The sequence below is a fragment of the Atractosteus spatula genome, chromosome 7 (genome assembly GCF_055471065.1).
Source record: "Atractosteus spatula isolate fAtrSpa1 chromosome 7, fAtrSpa1.hap1, whole genome shotgun sequence".
NCBI classification, from domain to species: Eukaryota; Metazoa; Chordata; class Actinopteri; order Semionotiformes; family Lepisosteidae; genus Atractosteus; species Atractosteus spatula.
The window spans coordinates 5,040,868-5,065,272 of NC_142712.1; the positions used below are offsets into that span (position 1 = coordinate 5,040,868).

Below are 24,405 nucleotides of genomic sequence, written 5' to 3' on the forward strand. Positions count from 1 at the left end.
ACGCATAACTACTTACAATCTTAATGTCACCACTTTTCCTTTCTGAACATTCACAACTTACCAACCGTAATAATAGAAACAGCTGCGGAGGTTTAAATAATTTATTGGCCACTTGTTCAGTATTTTTTTTTTAACTTCTGAACCAATGCACATGAGACTGAAATGAATACCTCTGAAGCATTCTGGGGGTAAATCTCACTAAAGTGTTTGTAGCACTACCTATCACAGCACCGTCACTGAACTGTCCTCAGTGATTGACTGTCCTTATTCTCCGGACTCAAGGGCAGAACAGTTGTCTCCTACACACACATAGTGCTGAGGTCAGTCGTTAAATGCTGCCCAGTGGCAGCTGGGCTCTCTGGGAAGAATAGCATTTCTTGTGGGCTGCAGCTGTTGTAGAATCTTTCCCAGAGCAGATCAGGGGCTGTCACACCTGGTAGTCAACCTCCACAAGCACCGATAAATAAAGCAAAACATCACTAAAAATACTTATCCACATACAGATCAGACTTGAAGGCTGATACTGATAATTTCTCATCCTATACTACACCTGCTGTGACGCACATTTCTTCACGACATGAAGTCTAAACCCATGACCGGTACATTTATTATAACAAGCAGATGTATTTTACTTTCCTAAAAAATACTCACCTAAAAACATTAAACACACTCACATTTTCTGTGACTTCATGTAAGCACCGCATAACCAACTGCAATCAGTGGTAGATTTAATTTAAGTCACGGTCAAAAAAACGTGTACTGTAACCGATTATTTTTTCTAATTAATCCAATAGCAATCCTATTTTCTGTCAGCTGGTTTTGCGGCACAAAGAAACAGGCAGAACTGGACAGGGGAACTTTTTTATGACCCAACCGAATGCAAGATCAAAACGTCCAACATTCAAACAGCAAACAAGCTCTGAGAAGACGAGGCGAACCAGGAGAAACCACTTCTCGTTCTATAAACTGCCTGTACAAAAACAAAATGAGTGGGGAAATAAGCTTTGCCTGCATTCAACTCAACAAAGCAATTAAAATTTCCAGTAACCTCTGTTTAATTAAAATGTTACAAGAAGGAAAAAAATATTTTTGCATTGGAAACAATTCTAAACATAAAGGGTTTGTTATAAGTCACAATGGTACGTGTCTGCGTTCTGAAAGCGCTGATATCCGGAGTCCCGACGCGCGGTGCAAGACTCTTGCTGGGTCAGGAACAGACAGCTGTGTCTACTTCTCATTTGCCCTACAGGCCTAGAAGTGACAACTAACCAGTGAACCGAGCAGCACATAAGAAACACAACAGGCGGCAAATGAGAAGATGCCCTTCAGCAACTCTTTCGCTCATTTGTTAGTAGTTTAATAGTTTTAGATATGAGAATCTCATCCAGCCCTTTCTGAACCAACCCCAGGGGCACACGGCTTCAGTAACACGGCTGTTTCATCAAACCTGTGTACCGACATGGTTCCCTACTGCCACAAGCGTGCCAATGAGGAAGATGGGCCAACCAAACGATTCAGTGAACTCAAAGCAGTCATCGTGAAAGGCATGGAAGAGGACAACGAAGAAACGTTCGTTCTGTTTCACCACTTCATCTCTCTCCACATTACACAACATTCAATCTCAGTCTCTTAAAAAAAAAATCTCCCAGGAAAATGACTCCGGATGTTCCTGCCCGTTCCTTGGACAGGAAATTAAATGTTTGTGAAGACTCTTGATACGAGGGTTTTGCCACTCATTAGAGATGCTCCTCAGTCCTGGAGGGTTCCGAACATTTCTTCCTCTCTTCTCAGCTCCCCTCCCTGAAAGAGCAAAGCCAAAATCACTGCTACATCAAGCACACTAAGTACCCACCAAGCCAATCTGTTTCATTTACGGAAGAGTGTCATAACAGAAAATACGTCAAGGGACAACTTGGTATTAAAAATTAGATGCATGATGCATTAAATAACCCTCCTTAAAACATAAATCATACATTAGCATTCTAAGGCTACAAAAGGCAATCCGGGACTCCTTGAATCCCTTGCAACGATAATTTACCCCACATACCACCCTTAGCAAACTACTGGCAATGCTCTAGCAACTGCCTGGCAGGCGCGATGCTGTCAGAACAGACGAGCATCAATTCCAAGAAGCATCCAATGTCGGAACGGTGAAAAAGGGTTAATTGTAACACTGTAAAATCCTGGGTCTCAGGACAGATAAGTATAGCTGACAACACATTTTATGTTAGACATAACTAATTTTTTTTAAAAGGAACTGACAACAACAAGGCAAGCTGATAGCACTTTATGATGTTTAAAAGACTAAATGTTTTCCCGATTTGGAAGTTAACTATAGCAGCAATGAAAAATGACTGAAATCAGACTGACTAGTGCTCATGACTTAAGCACCTCACTGTTGGACAACAGACTGACCATTTGTTTTAACTCCCAGCATGCTTTGTGGCCTCTACAGATTGGCCCTTCTCTGCCGTACAGCTTGAAGACGTCTGTATTTGTTCTGGATGCTCAGGCCCACTCGGACAAATCCAGGCTTCTTCCACCTGATGTTCTTCAGAAAACCAATAAAAGACACAACATAAAGCAGATGGCAAGAAACAATCCCAGCACTTCAAACACGCAAGTGTTTGCTTAAGAGGCCAATGCAGACTGAGCTTCCGCATTTCTGAGGAGAAAATACATTTTTTGGCTAGTGAAACATCCATTCATCCGTTTTCTAACCACTTAAATATAAAGAAGAAAAACACAACTTCTTCAGCTTTTTCAAAAGCTTCTTTAGCTGTTCAAATGTGTTAACATTTATCAAAGTATGGTTACGACCAGAAGCTTTTATTGCTAGATCCTTAATTTTGGAACATAATAATAATAATAATAACAACAACATCACTTTATTAACCCTTTACAATTTCTTGCATTAGGAATTTGTCTTTTCGGATACCCCAGCTTGCTCTCCGTGAGACACATAGACACACAGATAGGGAGAGAGCATGGGGTCAGAGAGCAGGGTCTGTCATTGTACAGCACCCCTGGAGCAGTTGGGGTTAAGGGCCTTGCTCAGGGGCCCAACGGAGTAGGATTCCTCTGCCGACTGCGGGATTTGAACCTGCAACGTTCCAGCCACAGGTGCAGATCCTTAGCCTTAGCCACAGAGCCACCGCTCCGCCCATAAGCGTAGTGATCAGAAAATAATCCGACTGTGTCAGGGAATCTCAAGAATTCAACTTACCATAGTTGGACCAGTATGCCCATGCATAGAATTACCAGCCAGATCTGACCGGGGAAAATGTCTCTCTTCCGCATTTTCCCTTCGGAAATCAGAATCCCTCCTGTTGGAAATGAAGATGTGGGAACACATTCAGAAATACATGTACATAAACATATATACACAGAGAACCATGAAGCCTTTATGTTGCAAAACGGCCACCCATCTTGCCAAAAGCTGCAACTGTGCCACCCTTCAGGACTGTGAAGCCATTTACCTGGCAGGGAACGTCTGGCGCTCTGGAAAACTGCCTGCTGGGAACCTTCTCTCGTCCGAACCCAGCCGCCTTTCCTGCCTGCGCCGTTCCAGGTCATGTCGGAGATCGTTGGGGTCGATGATCTGTCGCGAGGTGGGCTGGCACCAGGAGAAGCAGACGAGCACATGAGCACATTAAAATGCCCCGGCTCTCAGTCTCGTCTACCGCTCACTCTAACCAGGTACTGAGCACCAGTGTAAGGTTCTCAGCTGTGCATCTCCAAACGGGACGACTATGTCGAGTTTTTTTTTTAGCTACCTTCAAGAATTCCATCAGGAATCCTTCCTTCCTCAATTTTTCCTCTTATTGAAAAAACTACCCTGAAACTGAAAAACAATAAGCAAACAGAATCGTCATACCTGCAAGTTTCTAATGTCCCTGTTGATTTTCTGCACCTTAAGTTCTGATAGAGATAAATCGATCCGTCTGCATTAAAGAAAACAGAAAAAAGTCATTCTTTTAAAAGGGAACTGCAACGCTATTTTTATGTGTCGGGGTCAGAAAAAAATCGCCATTGATGAGTGCATTCAAACCACAATAAAAGTAAAATGCACATAGTGTCTTGTAAAACTTTGTTTTACATCACAATATATACAAATGCATGTTTGCGACAACATAGTTAAACTTACAGTACTTTCACAAAGTTCAGACATCAACAGGCTGATACCACAGACTCGCATTCTTAACTCACCAAACAGGCTTAATCAGTAAAGCCCAGGAAAACTGAAGGTAAGGTTAAGTATGATAGACAATGAGGGCTGCCCAGTGGCTAATCCAATCCATGAATTCAGGGTCTGCTCACACTGTATGTGGGTTCTTATAGTCCAGATATGGTCAGCACGAGCTGTCATTAACTAACCACGTTGTATAATGGTGGCATGAAACTATCCAATTTAAAAGTTCATAGGAATAAAAAAAAAGCAATTTTTAAAAACAATAACTACAAAAAGCTGTCGAGATAACAATAACAGAACATTGCAAAATTCCAAGTCTTTGCTCTATGAAACTGTTGATGAGAGGGATACCGGTCAAACCTCAGACTCTCGTTTGGCCATTCCTCGTCTTGCGATCCAGAGCCCAGAATACTGGAAAAGCGGTCGTTTAGTGTGATTCCTTTATCCTTGCAGTAACTCTCTGTAAGAGAGCAAGAAAAAAAAACGAGACGTCACTGCAGGTTTCAGAAGCACCGAAACCCTGTTTCCAGAGAACACGTACATCACACCTGTAACCTGAAGGTGGCACGCTAAGGTGTGAAGGGTTAATCTCCCTTAGCTTTAGATAGTAACAGAATACTGCTGACTGCTCATGCAAGTGTTCATGTGTGAAGAGCCAACCTTTGACTTGGTGCACCAGAGTGATAATTTCCTGGGCGAAGTCCCCAGAACCCACAGGCCGCTGTCCAGAGGAGCCCCCGTTACTCTTCACGGGAGGCAGGTCAGGGTACGGCCGCCTCACATGCACCAAATCCAGGGACAGCTGTCTATCAGACGAGTAGGAAGACAGCCTGCCAACAGCATTACACAAGGAAAAGGAACACCATTAGCTACAGCCTGGATTATCAGGAGAAGCCTGTTTTTCCGCCCCAGCTAAAATATGTTGCACACAAAAAAAATCAAACTTTTGGAACATGAAAACTTTCCTTACCTTCCTAAGAAGACCTTGTGGTAGCTTTCTGGAGGATTTACACCGAAAGGGTGACATCCTGTATTGCAACATTTTAGAATGTAATGTGGAATCCAACAACTTGTGATACCCTACATTGCCAAGCAGCTATATCATCCTGCAACTCACAGCTGGCAGCCCATGCAAAGCAGGTTTGAGTCTGGCCAGTACCTGGATGGCGACCTCCTGGGAAAAACTAAGGTTGCAGCTGGAAGAGGTGTTAGTGGGGCCAGCAGGGGGGTGCTCACCCTGCAGTCTGTGTGGGTCCTAATGCCCCAGTATAATGATGGGGACGCTATACCGCAAAAAAGGCAGTCCTTCGGATGAGACGTAAAACCGAGGTCCTGTCTCTCTGTGGTCATTAAAAACCCCAGGGTGTTTCTTGAAAAGAGTAGGGGTTTTAAACCTGGTATCCTGGCCAAAATTTCCACTGGCTTTTACCAGTCATGGCTAGGTAAGAAAAAAATCCCCATCTCTGAACTGGCTTCATTATTCTGTTCTCCACTTCACTGATAGCTGATGTGTGGCGAGTGTACTAGTTGCCGTTGTATCATCCAGACAGGCACTACACATTGGTGGTGGTGGAGAGGAGTCCCCATTACCTGGAAAGCACTTTCAGTGGAGTGTCCTGAAAGCACTGTATAAATGGAAGAAATTATGTACGCTCTGTTGGAGCTGATCCAGCAAAACTGCAGTGATCCTGTTTAAACAAGCACAAGGTTAGCTTGAGATTGCTCAATACGGTTGCCACAGTACTCTCAAAGTCTGTAGGTGTGCATTAGTCCCACAGATCATGGCAACACCAACTGGAAACAGTCCAAGCATCCTGTCTGTTATAACCTCTTGTTTTCATTTAAGCAGCAAAGTTTTTTCAGAGCTGCAAAAAACACCTGTGAGTTGGTTTCCTGTCATCAGGCACCTCCAGGTCCAACACAGTTCTTCAAGATCTGCCAAGAAGAAGAAAATCCGGAAAGGAGAAGTAAAGCCGGGACTTGGCGGTCATTGTTCTTCTCATTAATTTTGCCGAGTAAGCGGCTCCAACAGGTTCATGGATCACAAATGGGTTTTACTCATCCAGTGGCAGACAAGCAACTCTCAGACAAAAAGACTCCTCTTCCGCCAGACACTCCCCCAACCACCAAGCTCCTCCTCTCTCTTCTTCGAAGCTACTGGCTCCATCGTGCAGATGACTTCATCAGAATCTAAAAATGTCCTTATCCTTGGAAATGGGATTGTACATCAGTGCACTGAAATCTTTCCAATCACGAAAAGCACAGTTGTTGAAAAAGAAACCTAGGTTTTGTGAAACAGCCACTTGCCAACTATACAAGTTTCCTATTTTCAGTGGAATTGCTTCTTTGCAAGACAGTCCTTTCTAGTTAGAATGGCCACGTTTCACGTTACTACAGCTTCAGCAATAATGGATTACCCATCTTCTCCCAGGACTACTCTCCCCCAGTCCTTTGTCTTCTTGCCCAAATGAGCGTTTGAGATTTGGAAGTGCAAGTGACTGGATTCTGTCTTGTCTTTCCCATGTCTACTGCAATGGCTAATGACTTAAAGGTTGACCTTCATGACCTGGTATACAGATGTACCTAATTTAAAGCCATTTCTCTCTCTGGCCACTGATGTTTCCAGAATGGGCCACCTGTCAATTCCTGAATTCTGGAAAGGAAGAGCAAGGACTACAACGTTGCACATGTTTCATCTTCTAATGCCAAACTCCGGGGAAGCAAGGAAGAGGGAAATCTCCGATTGCAAAGGGTGCAACCCATTAGCTGAAGTTGTAGAACAACTGGATGTATCCAGCTGCACTAAAAGCAGGCTCTCCCCAGAGTCACAGCTCCAGTTCACAATCCCAATTCTATGTACGTAGCTGTGGCGATCCTTAAGTTCTTCTACCCTTTAGGCAGCTGAATGGTCCAATTACCCGCACATCAAGCAAAACAAGAGGGTTCCAGTGCTCCGAGCAGGACCCACTGGCTGCCCAGACTTGTCGGGGATTGGAAGCTAAGCCTCCTCCTACAGGAAGATTGAACACAGAGGAGATCCTGTGGCTGCTGGAAGTTGTGTTGTGAATTAAAACATCATAGAACTACACTGCTTCTTCAGAGCACTTAAAGTGGTCACTTTGCTACAACTCTTTCCTTTTTGAAAGGGAATCCATTGTGCATCAAGGCTAAAACAAAGCTCTCAGAGACTCTCCACAAAGCAGATTCATGGCAAAGTGCTGTTGCCATAGTACCACAGGTGTGCCCCTCCAGGTGTGCAATAACTACAGAAACACACAGGTGACCCACTGGCGCTGTGTAAGAGCGGCTGGGGACTTTATCTGAGGCACTGGGGCATGCCTGGGCATGTTGGGAAGTCTTCTTAATCCAGTCGTCTTTGGCAATCAAATTTCAATCAATAATGTCCCAAAATATTTTTGTATTGACTCACCTTAAAGCAATGAAAAATAAAAATTCCACTGAGAACCCCAAAGCAAAACTGACCAAAAGAATATGGCACAGAACTAATCATTTACCTACCTGCTCCTACTTCTAAAAAAAGTTAAACATTGACAACGTACTTAAAAATCATTGAAGTCAAGTGGCGTGGAAGAGGAAAGACTACAAAGACCTGAGGTTTTATTGCTGTCCACCGGATCATCATGAACACAATTCGAAGCTCTAGTTATTCTCAGAGGATGAAATCTTAGGCTCCTCCACCTTTCCGTAACCATCCTGTTGGAACACAGCTTTGAAACAGAGGGCTGACATTCCTGTGACCCCTCCACCTTTGCCAACCTGGCTCTGGAAACAAGACAGGGAACCAGATGGGAAGAAGACCGTCTACAGCCAGTGTGTGTCCAGATGAAGCCTTCAGATGGAGAAGCTCCTGTTGGATATTTAAAGGGCCACAGCAGATGAAGTCCACTTTGTTTTGACTCGGACTGGAAACATGTGAGGCTTTCTGCTTTTAATCGGTTCCAGGACCATTTCTGCACTGCTGCCTCCATTAAAGAAGAAAACAATAAACATTTCTGCATCATCAGATACGATGACGCACAGAGGCATAAATACATTATTGGAGATTCATGTTCTCCGCTATTCTTTTCAACCAAGCTGCTCCTTTCAAAAGGCAACTCTGAAACTGCCAGGAAGGTCGTTTGCAAAGCCCACCCATCATCAGATTGTGGCTGCAATCCAGTGCCACCATGGTCAGGACACCTGAGCATCGTAGGACGCACACACAGGTAGAAGGTAGAGGCACCTATTCTTGTAATCAACATGTCTTTGGGACAATGGAGAAGAAACTGGGGTACCCTCAAATACGGCCAGCTCTGTGGCACCCCAGTCTGGAATTTAACCAAGGACCCATGATCTGCATCACCACTGTAGCGCTCTTTCCTTCATAATCCTCACTCTTAAAACAAGGAAAGCCAGGCATGGTGATGACAAGCCTGTATGCATCCATTGGGATTGTGGTCCCTGAATGAAACAGATTACGCTGAAGGAAACAGACAACTCTGTGCTGAAAAACAAAATGTCTCCCTTCTTTGACCTACGGCACTCTTCTTGCACTGGTTTAGACAGGTTCCAACATGTTAACGCCTCCACACAGCAGTCTTCATCAAGCTCTGTGGTGCTCCTTTTATCTCATTGCTGTTACACTTGGTATTCATTCTTATTAAATTAATCGTCTGGAAGCAGTGACCTTCATTGATGAAACCTTGATGGATCTGTCACTAATCAATCTCCCAAAGCAGCAGCCAGCATTCCAAATACAATGGTGGATTTCACGACCTTTCACAGCTCAAGGCAGAACATGCTGAAAAGGGGAATCAACTTTTGAACTAGCCTTTCAAAGGAGCAACACCAGATACTGTACCTGGATTGGGCCATTGAGTGCGACATGTCCACTTTGATGGTTAGGGTCTCATTGGGCCGGTTCCTGAGATTGCCTGGCGGAGACCTCGAAAATTCACCTTCTCCTTGTCTGCGGCCTCTATCTTCTGGCACTTCCCTCCGTGCTGCGGAGTGCTCTCCAGGAGGCAGTTTTCCTCTCGGGTGATCAGCCACAGGAAGCCTGAGGTCCACGTCACCGTTGGTGCCATGGACAGGGCGTGCTGGTCTGGTGGGCTTTAAATGGGGTGTTCCTCCATCCTGCTGCATCCTCCCCCTGGCAAGGGGGCTCTGTCTATTCGGAGGAGCTCCAAAAGTGCCCTTGTCTCTGTTCTCGTAATTCCTGGGCTTGTGGCGTCTTTCTCCTGGCACGTCTTGAGGATACTGGTGACCGTACTCCTTTTTACGCCACATATCATCTTCTGCCTCGCAGAGCTCTTGCCGGCTGCGTCTGCTGCCGTCATTCCCACCTCTTCCGCCATGCGCTTGGCCTCCAGAAGCCTCTGCTGCAGACGGCGGCCGGTCGAGGCTCCTGCGACGCTCCCGTTTTTCAGATCTCTGCGCTTCTATGTCTGCCGGGAGTCTGCGCTCCTTGTACCTCAGCTCCTCGCGACACCTGTGTCGACATAAAGCAGTTAACACTTTCAACACACAGACAACAGAGAGCTGTACTACAACGCGCTGGGCTCCTGCGCTGCAGCACTGGGGTCAGGCACTGCAGAGAGCTCAGGGTTACTTGAAGAGTTGGGTGATGGACAAACTCCCATTCGAGACAATGCTTAGGGATATGAAGGAGAGACACTAATTGAAAACCTCTTCGAATTAAGGAAAGAAAAGGATTACAAAGCAGTAACGAGCCCATGATAGTTTAATTTTTTTTTTACTGGCTGCAGCCTTTAGACTTTTACCCCCTCTTTACCCCTGCTGAACAGCTCTGCTCCTGTACCTCTCGGCATAAGAGCTCCTTCCGTGAAATTCCTGCGGATCTCTCTGCGGAGAAACCGAGAGCTTCCTATCTTGTGATCCAAAATGACCAGGATGCATCCTTTCCATCCACTTGTCCGCCTGTGGAGAGCGATCAGAGGATCTCACTCTGGGCCTCTTGCGGTCATGTCTGGGGCTGTGGCTCCTGACCACCCCTGGGGCACTGTCCTGGTAGTGCCACCTCCTGTGCACTGCGGGGGGTATTGGTTGGCACTGGTCCACATCCCACGTGGGTCCACTAGGTCCAGATCTAGAGACAGCTTCCAGAGGAGGAGATCTTCTTCCATCGGAATGCCCATGGAAGTGCCTTGGAGACGGAACTCTTCTTTCCCCAGCGAATCGCTGATATTCATTCTGAGATTCGGGTCTTTTGTTAATGTTAGGGGCATGAAATTGCGAGTGTCCCCGGTGGTCGGGATACTGCCGGAGAGGAGAGCGTCCCCGGTGGTCGGGGTACTGCCGGAGAGGAGAATGATGCCGGTGGTCGGGGTACTGCCGGAGAGGAGATCGCCCCCGGTGGTCGGGGTATTCCCGGAGAGGAGATCGCCCCCGGTGGTCGGGGTATTCCCGGAGAGGAGAGCGCCATTGACAAGCAGGGGATCCCCGCTGCGGTCCAGGGGAGCGTGATCTTTTCAGGGCAACAGGTCGTCCACCAGCATCCGGCTCTGCTTGTCTGATGCCCATCACGGGGGGGCCGTCTCCGTAATGCCTCCTGTGCCCCCTGTAAGACGCTCCAGCGCCCATCTGCCCAAATCCTCGGCCTCTCGGGTTCGCCCACTGATCCCTCCTCCCTTGGTGCTGCTTAAACTCTGCAAACCCATCCTTCGGGTACTCACTCAGGTCACCCCTCCCCTCACCGTGACCCGGGCTTCTCCTGTAGAGGGACGAGGGCCTGTGTGAACAGACAGGAATTGCATTCCATTATCCTTCTGTAGTCGGTACTTCTCTGTATGTTACATATATACAGAGAAACATATATACACATGTATACATATATACTGCACACACGCAAGTCCAGCTGCCGTCATATAACTTCATGTTTGCTGTGAATTCTTTAGTCTTTATTATTATTTGTTTCATCACCCCTCAAGCAACTCTTGTTTTGTTCAATCTCTCTTTCCAATTCAGATAGTCTGCTAGTTCGTACACAAACGTACATAAATAAATTTAGCCTTCTCTTCCATCTTTTGCATTTTAATAGCTGTAACACAATAGTAGCTCCATTACTCACTGGCACTTGCTACTTATGAAACTGTGGTACTTTATACATCACCTTCGGTAAAGGCTAAATCTATTTATATACATCTATGTATGAACTGGCATATTAAACACTGTATCAGCATTGTGCATTCCCATCATGGTTATTTCCCAATGTATTATATTTAAAAAATATCACTAGTTCAATTACAACAGGAGAACAATTTTAAAACTACAAACTTTCCCACTAACCTGCGTGGATAACCAGGTGATCTGGAGTGTGGCCTAGACATAATTAGGTTTACCTTGGGGAAGCAAAAAAAGAAAAAAAAATACATAATCAGTAAAACACAATGATTTTTACGTTTCACCATAACAAACGCCTAAGAGCCAAGCCTGAACCCAGAACTCGCCTTGTGTAGGTGACAGTCTTGACCTCCCACACGTCTTGAATACGCGTAGAGTAGCTGAACACGGTACCATGAACATGGCAGGTACCACTACATTCTCGTCTTGTTTTTCCGCAAAAACACTGATTAGAAGAGTAAAAAAAGAAGGGACTTCACAACCGGGAAAGAAAAAAAAAAAAGATTCCAACGGACCTCAGCAAAGCACAACGCGCTAAAACATGTCGCCTTTGCACGTTTTAATTCAGATTGATTAAATCCCGCGACGTAAAGTCGAGAAAGCACACAAGCGAGAACCAAACCGAACCCAGCTAGCTGTCAAATCCCATTCCTGCTTTTCCCAGGCGCTCGGTTACTCGCTTCGCCAGCCTGAGACGAACCACATGTCTCACCTGAACCGCGTCCTTCAAAGAGCGCCGGCGTCTCCTCTCGACCAACGAGGCTGAACGCGTCGAGGAGCTTTTATTAAAATCCTCCAACTGGTAGAATCGGTCGGTGCCGCCAATGTGAACACTCACATAATGTTCCGACCAAAACGGTAAAAACACAGACACTCTCCAGAGAGGGGAAAGCTCTTCACTGCTCTGGCTGTAAAATGTTGTGACTCTCTAGACCGGAAGTACAACCCCCTCCCTAGATTAAACACCCGGAAGTGTTTGTGAAGGGAAAACAGCGCCCTCTAGCGCATTCACATGTGTAATTATGCTGTATTGAGTTGTGGATAAAAACCAGCACACCGGCTTATATAAAGCCATTGTTTTTTTCTTCTTCAAATCTATTCAGTATCTGTAATTCAGACCCTGAGACTTTTTTTAACGCTGAATTTTACATTATGACTGTTGCGTTAGAACTTATCAGGGTTTGCAAGACAGTTAGGGCTATGTTTAGGATGAACAGTAAGGTACAGGTTTTAACATAATTACTTCAAAGTTCAGTATATGGTTTGTGTGAGGTTGTAATTTTAAGGTTTCAGTTTTTAACTGAAGGATCAGGATTGAATTTAGGAGGATTCCTTTTGGCTAAAGCAAATCGTCTCAATCATGGTCCTGGAGGGCCGGTGTGTCTGCAGGCGTTTCAGTTCTCTTCAAAGCAGCAACACAACACGATCTGAGAGAAGCAGTTCAATTCATGCATTAAGGACAGTGACCATCTCATTTAGCTTGTTAAGAGCTGATCTGGAACACAAACTTCCAGACACACCTGCTCTCCAGAACCAGGATTGGACAGCCTTGAGATAGAATGATTTCAGATTCAGAATTTTAGGGAGTAGACTTTAGGGTGTTGATTTGGGGTTACATTAAGGGTTAAGGTTAGACTAGGAGTTTGTAGTTATAACAGTTAGGCTTGCAGGAAACTTAGGACTGCAGTATGGCTTGATCACTATGGTCTTCTCTGGGGTTGGAACTAAAGGCTAAAGCTAAAATTACAGACATGGTAAAGGTTGAGGCTGAAGTTAAAGGTTAGTGGTAAGGCTAGGATTAATGTTAGAGATAAGACTTCCTTGATTTTAGGACTAGAACTTCATTTAGGATAGAACTTCATTAAAATTCCTGGGAGGGCTACAAAAAAAATAAAGGAGCTGTAGAGCTGCTGGATAAAAGAATGGTGTCCATGAGCAGCTTCTCTCTGCAATCCTCCCTATGGTTTCTTTCAGTGAAGATGTTCTTTCTGTCCATGCATCTTCTGTGAACGTTGCGATGTTCTGTATAGGGAGAAGCTAATAAATTAGGCAAGGAGAAGGGTACCAGCATTTCAGATTTCAAAACATCCATTTCCAGCAACAAAACCACAATGAATCTGTTAGCCCAGACACATTCCCTGTGAAGAACCAGAGTGGGTCAGAACTCTTTGGGTTATCAAGTCCAACACCTATAGCCTGTTATTCAGAATGATGATTAAATACACATGATGTGATGAATAATGATGAATGAAAATGCTTTATTTCAATATGTTGAAGGGTATAACAACTGGATGCATGCTGCATTTTATACAGTTTATAACCAAACCAGGTTTTAACAGTCACTTCTAGATGTATTTTATTTCAGCACCCTTTTGAAAATCAGGCTGCTACTGTACTTCACTTTGACCCACACTAGGCACCACTCCTTGCTGACCAAGGTGTGACAGGCTTCCTAGATTAATGCACTCTACAAACTGCAACCTCCCTGCTGAATTTCCAGACATTTGTATTGCTTCAGCTTTCTAAAAATAAAACTGCAGACTGAATTCATTAACATCCTGATGTGTTGTGTGCTGGTGATGGGCAGTGCATGAGTCCAGGAAAATGAACGAGGAACAAAAAAGACAAGAGTCAGACTTGGAATGAGGATAGTTTATTTTCTGCACATGCCGATGGTTTTCATGCACCAGGTCTACAGTAAATACAGTCTTAACAAAATAATCGCGGCGCGGCGCGTTTTTCAGATACAGGACGGCATACAGGATAATATTCAGAAATCAGCTCTTTCACAAGACCTTCTCCTGTGGATGAGGCCAGGTTCGGAAGACCCCCAATGGCTTGTCGCTCTTCAAGTAAATATTTTTCTACAAAGACATTTTTGTCAAAACATATTATGGAAAAAAAACATGTGCAGATGGTCACACACACACACCAAGGGTTCATACTATACAAGGGATCTACAGTACCTACTCATTAGTTTCAGAAGCTAAGGTAACACTCGTCTGCCTTCATATGGGCCTTGTGGATTTTGTTTTTTGCGCTACCTGTGAAAATCGCAGAGGGAGAAAGCATTGTACACTGAACAGCCAACACTGAGAATCCCCTGCTGCCACACAGAGGTGCTGAACGAAAGAGTTAAATACCTTAGAAAAATAGTAGATTCATTTGAATGGAAATACAGTATATGGCACACATGCTGCACGTCTGGACTGATCAAAGCAAAGCAACAGGTAGAATACAGGGCTGGATGTCTAAGGATGGCATAACTGCTGCACACAGTGAGCTCCACCATCTTCCTAGGAAGCAGCGTCTCTCTCCAGATACCTCTACGGGCAAAGCGTTTTGTAGCAACGGAGCACTTTCTCCTTCAGCGTCCGCCTGCTGCCCCCCAGCTTCAGTCAGCCCCGACTCCGCCGCTGCGCTCGCAGTGAAGGTAGGGGGCGCTGTGCGGGGCTCACGCCCCACCCTGCAGTGGGCTCAGCAGAACTGAATCGAAGAGCAGGGCGGCAAAAAGGCCCCTCGACTCATTCAATGCCTTTTCTTTTTTAATACAGAGTGGGGAAAAAGGAGGAATTACCGGAACAGTGTTTGCTTTTTTTTTGGCTCTTTCAATCGGTTTTATGATATTCAGCGATAAGGCAGTTTTGTTTTTAAAACTGGGCTTCGTGACAGGCGTTGTGAATTCGTACAGGGATGGCTCTGGGCAGGTGCTTCAAGCCCATGCACAGACAGTAAAGGTCATCGATTGTCTCATGTTAATATGCAGGAATTACTGCTCCTCTCCCATGGGTGATCAGACTAGCTTTCATGGGACTGCTGAATCATTAGTATCATTTTAGATATCTGGATCATAGTCACTCTACATTAAAACAACTCAGCTTTGCACGCTCACAGTTAAGTCTACACACACTGCACAGTTTCTCTAGAACAGATGTCCAGAATAACACACAGTTATACAACTCACTACCAGTTAATTTGGGGAGACTTGTTTCCTGTCTTATAAATTCCTCAAGGGATGCTAAAACAATCATAAAAAAACACAAGAATCCAGGCAGTTTTCAATACAGGACATCTGCCAGTCACAGCAGGGGGATTTCTTGATGTTCCCTGAAATAAATAAATGAGAATATAAAAATAAAAAAGGTCTTCGTTTCTGAGTCCCGTCATCCCTGTCTTCAGCTGTGAAGAAGCGGATTGAGGGTGTCTGTTCCAGTGCTCTCTTTTGACGAGGGAGGGTTTTGGAGGAAAACGGAAAAGGACGTTCCCGCCTCCGGCAGGCGGGGCTCTCCTGGGAGAAGACAGCACAGCGACGCAGCAGGTGGGCTCACAGCGCCGTCAGCGGAGCGCTGAGAGGGAGAAGAGAGACAGTGCAGTGGACAGGCCGAGGACCCGGGCTGGAGCTGGCTTTCCAGCCAGCAGCACGAGCGCCCGGCACCAACGACAACACTGCAAAAAGGAGCAATGCACCTCTCACGGTGCATCCAGGTCGTGCAACCACATCGCACCCCACTAATCCAGGGGTTCCCCGTCCTCAACATGGAGACGCACACACCTGCCGGCGTCCGTTCCAGTTCGGCTCCCAGCCACACAACTCAACCATCAACAACAACGCATCACAGTGTGATTAATAAGAAGTCACTTGATTCTTGAGTGAGACGTATACACAAATATGTCAGAGACTGCTTTTTATCTATTGCATTGCTGAAGTTACTTACAACTGTCAACAACCGTAGAGACTTTTCTTGCAAGTGACCCAATCAAGCAGCTCGTCAGTTCAATTAAGGCTTCAGTTAGATAATGAAGCTCAGCTGGAAAACAACCCAGCAGGTGTGTGGACTTCCAGGACCAGGATTGGGAACCACTACACTACACTATTTTTTCTGTATACAGAGAATTTCTTATTGAAACGCCTTTACCGTTATCTTTAAGCAATGTTGTAGCGCCCTACAGATCGTGGCAGAAAAACCGATAGCATGCCTGACTAAAACCGCGCTGCAGACATGCTATCAGTCTGCCGGTTTTAACGTCCACCTGGGAAATTTGTGTCTCAATCAATGTAACACCTTTAAGGGACCTCAGTGTGCAAGGTCACACAGCCTTCCCTCCTGAGATAAAAGCTACTGCCTTAACCAGCAAGGTTTCTTTCTCATGGAGTTAAGTGCAAGTGTGAAAAAGCATTACACAGGAAATTCCCAAGACTTGACAGGTGTTTCTCTGATCCACTGCACATGGACAGAGTCAGGCCTTTGGAGATGCGCTCTTGCTGCGGAGCCCACTCATCTTAAAGACAGGATAAGGGAAGCTTCGCACAACCTGTCGCCCTCATTTGTAGCTGAAGTATATGCAAGAATACAATTACCAGACTTTAATAAGGATTAATCTCAAGAACTGCCCCTCCTGGTGTACATTTAGACATTCCTCTGTAGTGTCTATCCTGAGGATCAGGGAAGACACATGTACGGACAGCGCGAGGTACCTGGCTACTGGATATTGGCTTTGTCTACGGCCTGTGCTAAGGACTCAATCAGCTGTGTGTCGGGGCTGGAGCTGCAGAAGCCCTCGATCAGGTTCTTGTTGCAGTCGCCCAGGGCAGCAGAGGGGCTGGTCAGCGGAGGGTAAGACACGTGGCCGGTCAGGTCCAGCAGGTCCTCCAGAGCCTTGGCGTTGCTCATCTCGTTGGGATGCCTCTCGTTAAGGGGAGAGAACTCGGGGATGGAGATGAGCTCCTCTTTGGAAACGGGGCTAGAGGTGATGAAGGAGACCAGGGTTAAATTCTCACCCTCGTCGAGCGCGGTCAGCGCACCCGAACCACAGCAGCAACAGAGATACTGGCATCTGTAAAGAGTGCAGTCACAGGGTTTCCCACCACAGCTACACTCCCAGATCCTTGCTAATCATACTTCTACTGTAAATATCTACAGAATAAGGTTCAGTTCAGAGACTGGGGTTTTTTTCCTGTGTTGTTTTCTGCAATATTACTATTTTTTAAGGAGATGCCGTCTCTCAGAGGAGGTGTGCTGTCGATGTCGGCTTGTGCCACCGCTAAACACCACCCCCCCTTCCAGCGTAGACGTTCGAACCCCTGTGCTGACGACGCCCTGACCGCGGGGGCACCCCACCTGACATCCATGGGCTGCACCTCGTCCGCAGACTCGTCTGCACTGCCGCTCTTCACCTCTAGGGGCTCCAGGCTGATGAGGGGGGCTCCCGGCACCTCGGAGGCAGCAGGGGGAGGTTGGGCTATGCCACGTCCAATCACTGCAGGACACACACACACGGCGACATCAGAGACCTGCAGTGCTTGCGGCTCGACAGGAGACCTGCGCTGGGCATCTCAGTACGGACATGTACTGCCCTCCCTGAACAAGTCTGCAGTGAGTCCAGAACGTTAAGGGAACAGGCCGAACTCCTCTGCCTTGGGCATTTTAATACCCACAGTTTAAGGGCACCAAACAATTCTGAGCCTTGCCCATTGTAAAAATATCTCCATGTTCTATCGGGGAGAACTACAGAATCCTTTTCATAGTTAATCTGATATTTACAACACTGATCTGATCCCCATCTAAATGTAACTATGTCTGGGATTATGTGGATGAATAAACAGACACTTCTGGAATCTGCTCGTGCTGGTTTTCACCAGCAGGTGGAGCTCAACCGAACGCCTGCTGCTGCAGGTGCAGCATGTGGGCACAGCAGACGGGGAGAGAGCGGGGAGGGGCTCGTCCCAGACTACAGTCTCTAGCCTCTGTTATTGCCACACGGGTGTCTTCCTGCTCGGACTTCTCAGGAGCTAGAAGGACCTGTCCGGGCTGGACGAGAGAGCCCGCGGCTCGTGCAGAAGACAGAGCCGCTGATCCTCACTCCTCAGCACAGCCTCTCCGGCTCCATACCTCTCGACTCCAGCAGAGCGGACTGGACAGGCCTGAGGAAGCTCACAGCTGTCCGAGTCTCCAGCTTCACCTCTTCTTTCTGCGGGCGAGACAGGCAGTGGAGTCAGCTCTGCCTCTCCCCTCTCCTTCCTTCTCGCTGCCCCAGCAGAAAAGGAGAGGTGGGGGCGACCAGCAGCAGATTTGCACAGACAGCCCTGTGGCCTCGGCACATTACAGCCAGCACACCTGATTTCACCTGACTGCTCTGGGCAGCAGAAAGATGCCGAGTGGTGCCGGGACCAACAATGTCAAAAAGCCCTGGAGTGAACAAAGATTCTCTTCAGGCCACTTACTTTTGTCTCAAAAGTGTCGCTCTTCCTTGTCCTCTTCATGATCTCCTCAATCCTCTGCAACCAGAGAGAAGCATTAGAATCCACCTGCAGGTGCAGCAGGTGGACCGAGCCTCCCGAGAGGCTCAACCGGCGAAAACCGAGCTCTAGGGCCGCGGGTTCGAGCCCGGGGTCACGTCACTATCCAACTGTGACCGAGGGCACTGCCCAGCGTGGTGAGGAATTTAATTGGCTCAGCTCCCTGCAACACTGTCCATTTAAAAAAAGAGCTCTGCAAAGTGTGTATTTTTTGCATTATATCAAATTCAAAAGTACTGCTCTTCAGTAGTCACGCAGCAGTACTTTTTATTTTCTAATGATACCAACACCCCTGCTTCTGAAAGCACCCAAGGGTGTGTCTGGGGATGCTGGTTTTCCTTTAGTCCCTGGTGTGGCAAGTTCTCACCTAGGAACCTGGGCTGGAGCAGTCTGAGCAAAGCGCCTTGCTCAAGGGTGCAAGAGCAGTATCCTGCCAGCAGCTTTAACTCATGACCCTCGGTCCAGAGCCCAGAGCTCTGGGCAGGAAACATGCAATACTGGTCTGGGCACAGGGACCAGCTCTGTACCTTCTTCCTCTGCAGTCGCTCCTGTTCCATCTGCAGCTGCTGCAGCTCTCTCTCCTGGCGCAGCCTCTCTGCTTCCTGCTGGGCCCTGGCCTCCGCCTCCTCTCTCTGTATGGAACACACCGGCGTGATAAGCACTATGCCTAGAAACGCCGCAGGACATGCACAGACACACTGCACTGCACACAGACTGCCCCAGGACATGTACAGACACACTGCGCTGCACACACACTGCCCCAGGATATGCACAGACACACTGCGCTGCACACAGACTGCACCAGGACATGCACAGACACACTGCGCTGCACACACACTGCCCAAGGACATGCACAGACTCACTGTGCTGCACATAGACTGCCCCAGGACAAGCACAGACACACTGCACTGCACACAGACCACTACAGGACATGCACAGACACACTGTGCTGCTCACAGACCACTGCAGGACATGGACAGACACACTGCGCTGCACACAGACCACAGCAGGACATGCACAGACACACTGCGCTGCAAACAGACTGCCCCAGAACATGCAGAGATATACACTTCCCTGCAGACAGACTGTCCCAGGACATGCACATACATTTATCAGTAATTACAGGAGTCCAATTCTCCCAAATCCTGTTTTTTCATTCTCAGTGATATGTCATTCTTAACAACAAGCTTGAAATCAGTGCTCTAAATGATCCAACATTTTGCTTGTCAAGTCAGGATATTAACAATAACAATTTTCCCAGAATCAAAAAGACTGCAGATGTAGTCTAGTTTAACAGGTGACACAGAAACATGCTTGTTTCTGGTCATGAAAGAGATATAGTTATTTGATTGATGCAGGAATTAAAAGGCACAAAATCAAGAGAAGAAGAAGGGAAGGCAGAGCAGGATGGAAGGACTTTCTTTCTTCCCAGACTGCACAAACACGTCCTTGCGGAGCTGCACACGGTTTGTGTGGATGAGCTCCAGCCAGGCGCACTGACCTCTCTGTCCAGCCGGGCCTGCAGCTCTCTGGCCTGCCTCTCTCTCTGCTGCCTCTCGGCCTCCTCCCTCAGCCTCTGCTCCTCTTCCTCCCTCAGCCTCTCCTCCTCGGCCCGGCGAGCCTCCTCTTCCTGCCGCGCCCGCTCCTCTGCCATCTTCCTGCGCGCCTCCTCCGCCCTCACCCTGCGGACACACACGCCGGGCACGGAATCGGGGCATTTTTAAACCGCTTTACTGCGGTGGGCCATGGAAGCAGTGAGAACGCCCAAGCTGTTCCCGCCACCCCACGTCCCCCCCCCCCCCCTCCCCTGCGTAGAGACGCACCTCTCGGCCTCCTCCTGCTCCCGCTGCTGCCGCTCCTCCAGCTCGCGCTGCAGCCGGGCCTGGCGCCTCCTCTCCGCCAGCAGCCGCGACGCCTCCTCTGCGTCCGTGGTGCCGGCGATGGGCTTGCCTGTGGGCGTCACGGGGGACGGCTCTGTGAGAGGGCACAGCCGGGGTCAGGGCACAGCTGGGGTCAGATGTATGGGGGGGAAGGCTCTAAATGAAAACCTCTCCACACCTGCACTCCTCTCTCCTCCCTCCCTGTTGCTCAGCTCGCTGCTGGCGGACTTAGGCAGCTTCTTTTCCTGAGCCTCGGCGCGCAGGGGCTCCGGCTGCCCCCTCTCGGGGTCTCCCCTCTTCCTGGCGCTCTCGGAGCCGGCGCCCGGCGCCCGGGGCTTCATTGGGGAGGGGGGGTACGGCCTGGCGGTGGACGGAGACTGGGGCCGGGTCTTCTGCGGCAGCCTGGCACAGGGGATAAAAAAGGTGTGAGGAACAGCCCCGTCAAGAGCTCGCCTGCGGGGTAGGGCCACTCGGCTCACTCGCAGGAGACACACGACAACCGACCTCGCAGCTCAGCGGCAGAATGTGGAGCAACGTCCAGGGGAAAAGACCTTTCATTTTAACACACAGCCTGTACGGAGGACCGCACAAGTCACGCATTTCTAGCAGAGCAGTTCTCTGCAAGGGGAACGAGACGGCAGCCTCACAGGGAGATGGAGGACACGGGGGGCCGAAGACTGTCTAGTCAGTGTGTGCGAGTGCCGAGCGGCTGCATGTGCTCGACGAGGGCAGCAGGGCGGCGCACTTACTTGGGCGTGGCAGGGGAGGAAGGGCGCTTGGCGGGGACAGCGGGAGACTCCACTCGCCGCAGAGGGGAGCCCGGCAGCGGCGAGGACATCCGCTTCTCTTTACGCGGCTTCTCCAGCTGAAACCACAGACAGCACGTGAGAGCAGAAGCGTGGGGCCCTCCCCAGGACCTCCTCCACACAGGCCCTGCTGTCCAGCCTACAGGGAGCGAATCGCGATCGCCATTTCAGCTGTGGAGCTTTCACCTCTTCAGTGCATCTGTGCATGTAGTCAAATGGAAGCTGGCACTGAGAAAGAAAACAGCTCAGGGACCAGGCGCAGGTTCCTGCAGCAGCGCTGATAAAGGAAATTGCTTTTGTAACAGTGCAGAGTGATTCAGGAACTGCAGCCCCTTTTCTGGGGGATGTGAAGTCCCGGAGCTGTCCAGCTCCATTCTGTTGCCTAGCAATCACCCCTTTCCTCCTGCCGCAGCTCAGCCTGGGACCTGAAGCCCCGTTTTACTTTGGCTTAATCTTAAAGACGAGTATCGCCATCACCACTGACAGCAGTCCTTCCCCTGGCTGAGATGACATCCGTGCTTGTTAATTGGGGAGAGCTGTGATAACGGAGGGCAAATTCCAAAGCAACAGGACATCAGCGATCTGGACAGCGAACCAACCCCTTCTGTCAGGGCAGTAATACATAAGCAGGGCATCTGGTTTTCAGGGATCACTTCTAATCATGTTATGAGCCCTTTAACATCACTGTGGGACGATTCGGTTTGGTTATTTTAAAACACAAAGCTTCGTTTATTATGAAACAAGGTTGGTTTGTTCTAAGGTTGGCTGCCTTTCCTGATCTGTAATGGGCATGCAGTTGACAGGTGACACTGATCGCTTGCTCCCGAACCTGTTTGTCTCATTTTTCCCTCTTCCAGTAATCTCATGTTCTACAAGAGGTCTGCTGACAAATATTTTAATGGACATTAAATACCCATGTTTGCTTCTGCTATTTAAAACACAAAACTACAGCTTTTCACAAGGGTGTCGCATATGTTTTTTCCAAATTATAACACTGATCTTGCTTAAACTGTGGTAATTACAGATACTTGACAAATCAACATGAAATCCAGAAGACAAGTCTGCACAGAAAAATGAATGGAGGCATGACTAGAGCACACCTGGTTTCCATAAAGTAAATTATACACAGTTTTTCACTCTACAGTGTCTTAAGGAACTGGTGCATGGAATTGTTCACCAAGCAATTAACACAGGATACAGATGCACATTTAAACACAAAGCTCCTCCCACATGTTCAAGTCCTGCCAATTACAGCACACATGTACACAGAGCTCCTCCCACATGTTCAAGTCCTGCCAATCACAGCACACATGTACACAAAGCTCCTCCCACATGTTCAAGTCCTGCCAATCACAGCACACATGTACACAAAGTTCCTCCCACATGTTCAAGTCCTGCCAATTACAGCACACATGTACACAAAGCTCCTCCCACATGTTCAAGTCCTGCCAATCACAGCACACATGTACACAAAGCTCCTCCCACATGTTCAAGTCCTGCCAATTATGGTTTTGCTTAAGATGCTATTTAAACCTGAAACAAGAACGGTCCCTAGACTTGCAGCTACAGCGCGCATGGAGTACTGACCTTTGGGGTATCGGGGGACAGGGCCACCTTGGCTGACTCTTCGGAGGATTCTGGGGACCCTGCGGAGGTCTTCCTGCGCTCGGCCCGGCCCGGGGAGCCGCGGTACGGTGACCTGTGGGGGCTGGGGGCAGCTACACGGGAACAGACACGAGACACTGCGCAGTCAGAACAGAGAGCACAGCAGTGCCAGGAGCAGAGAGGTTCACACAGGGAAGCAGAAGCAGTAAAAAAAAAGGGGGAGGAGGGGGAAACTTGATTTAATTATTTGAACCTCTCCATCGTCAGCAAACATTTTACCGTCACGCAGTCTCCTCCAGGGTTAAACGCTCAAACCGGTCTCGGATATTTCAACGCAGCTTGTCCGCTGTTGTCATGCTGGATGCCAACCGATTCCTCTGTCGTTTTCCCAGCCTTACAGACTTCTTTCTCAGTCCTGAAGTGGGGCCACTTGCAGGAACAACAGGCTGGACACCACCCCACTGGACAGCCTTACTCCCAGAGAGCAGAGCAGGGTCTTCTCCGCCTAGCTGTGGAGGAGCGATCTGACCACGGCTCTGCTCAAGGACTATTGAGAACACAGGGCTGCAGACCTCTGACCTGCCGCCTTTCAACATCCCAGAATACAAAATTCACAGGGTATGTGAGCGGGGGGGGGGGGGGGTCAGTCTAAAGGCTGGAAGACCTTCTCCGCGGGGGGAACGAGGCCAACGATCGGCCAACCTGACCAATACCAGAGCCAGTGCCGCCAGGACAGCTGGACGTCCGCACGCCGAGAGTTTTACAGGACGAGAGGGTGAGGCTGAGCGGGGGCAGCTGACCAGCAGGTTCTCCAGGGGGCTGAGGTGGGAGCGCCCAGCTGGGAGGCGGGCATGGACGAGGACAGCAAGAGGACAAACCGCCAAAAAACAAAACAAAACCAAACCGAAAAAACAACGACGACGACGACAACAACGACAACAACAACGACAACAACAACACGTGAACACGTGCAGCATGAAGGAGGGTGGCGAAAATAACCGGAACGGAACAGAAACCGAAAGCCTCTGGGCTTGCCAAGAGGGAACACAGAGCCCAGGATCGCAGCTGCCCTTTCTCCCCAGTCAGCAGGCCGGTGGAAATGAACTTGGATAACGGGACTAAACGGGAAACAATGTGACGGAGAACACAAGATGGAGGGGGGTGGGGGGGGGGGATATTCCACACGGGCCCTGTCGTGTTCGATGGTTTCCTGCTTCAACCCCGCACCGGCTCTCGGTCCGGACGGACACACACGGGCAGAACCCCCGCGTTGCCGCGACATTAAAACCGCCTTTCGCCATGGGGCAGGACTCCGAGGGGGGCCACCACCGTTTACAAAGAAGAGTCAGCGGGCTAAACAAGAAAATCGATGTGTTTTTGCTGAGCCTCCGCGGGCGTCTTCGCCCCCCCCCCCCCCTTTTTTTTAAAGCGTCGACACGTGACAGCGTGACCTGCGTGCTCCTGGCGAACGCAACCCCGCAT

At 48.4% G+C, this 24,405-nt stretch overlaps 2 protein-coding genes across 2 annotated transcripts in view; both read right to left on the bottom strand.

Annotated features, from left to right (window-relative positions):
* Window positions 1-1,034: 1,034 nt before the first annotated feature.
* LOC148830258 (uncharacterized) lies at window positions 1,035-12,289 on the bottom strand. Its single transcript, XM_088920648.1, has 11 exons — window positions 12,048-12,289; window positions 11,501-11,553; window positions 10,014-10,943; window positions 9,054-9,683; window positions 4,853-5,022; window positions 4,553-4,652; window positions 3,878-3,944; window positions 3,480-3,616; window positions 3,227-3,326; window positions 2,416-2,551; window positions 1,035-1,800 (listed from the first exon to the last, which is right to left on the bottom strand). Exons 2-10 carry the CDS (start codon window positions 11,539-11,541, stop codon window positions 2,450-2,452), a joined length of 2,277 nt encoding a protein of 758 aa, XP_088776774.1. The 5' UTR covers window positions 11,542-11,553; window positions 12,048-12,289; the 3' UTR covers window positions 1,035-1,800; window positions 2,416-2,449.
* Window positions 12,290-13,977: 1,688 nt separating this feature from the next.
* LOC148830259 (MAP7 domain-containing protein 2-like) overlaps window positions 13,978-24,405 on the bottom strand; it is a 30,945-nt gene continuing 20,517 nt past the window's right edge. The window contains exons 8-18 of the mRNA XM_088920779.1: window positions 22,906-23,060; window positions 21,262-21,377; window positions 20,691-20,914; window positions 20,456-20,606; window positions 20,134-20,314; window positions 19,160-19,264; window positions 18,558-18,611; window positions 18,226-18,304; window positions 17,455-17,593; window positions 16,812-17,077; window positions 13,978-15,681 (exon numbers count right to left, since the gene is read on the bottom strand). Coding sequence (XP_088776905.1) covers window positions 16,816-17,077; window positions 17,455-17,593; window positions 18,226-18,304; window positions 18,558-18,611; window positions 19,160-19,264; window positions 20,134-20,314; window positions 20,456-20,606; window positions 20,691-20,914; window positions 21,262-21,377; window positions 22,906-23,060 — 1,466 coding nt within the window. The 3' untranslated portion in view covers window positions 13,978-15,681; window positions 16,812-16,815. The remainder of the gene's footprint in view (window positions 15,682-16,811; window positions 17,078-17,454; window positions 17,594-18,225; window positions 18,305-18,557; window positions 18,612-19,159; window positions 19,265-20,133; window positions 20,315-20,455; window positions 20,607-20,690; window positions 20,915-21,261; window positions 21,378-22,905; window positions 23,061-24,405) is intronic.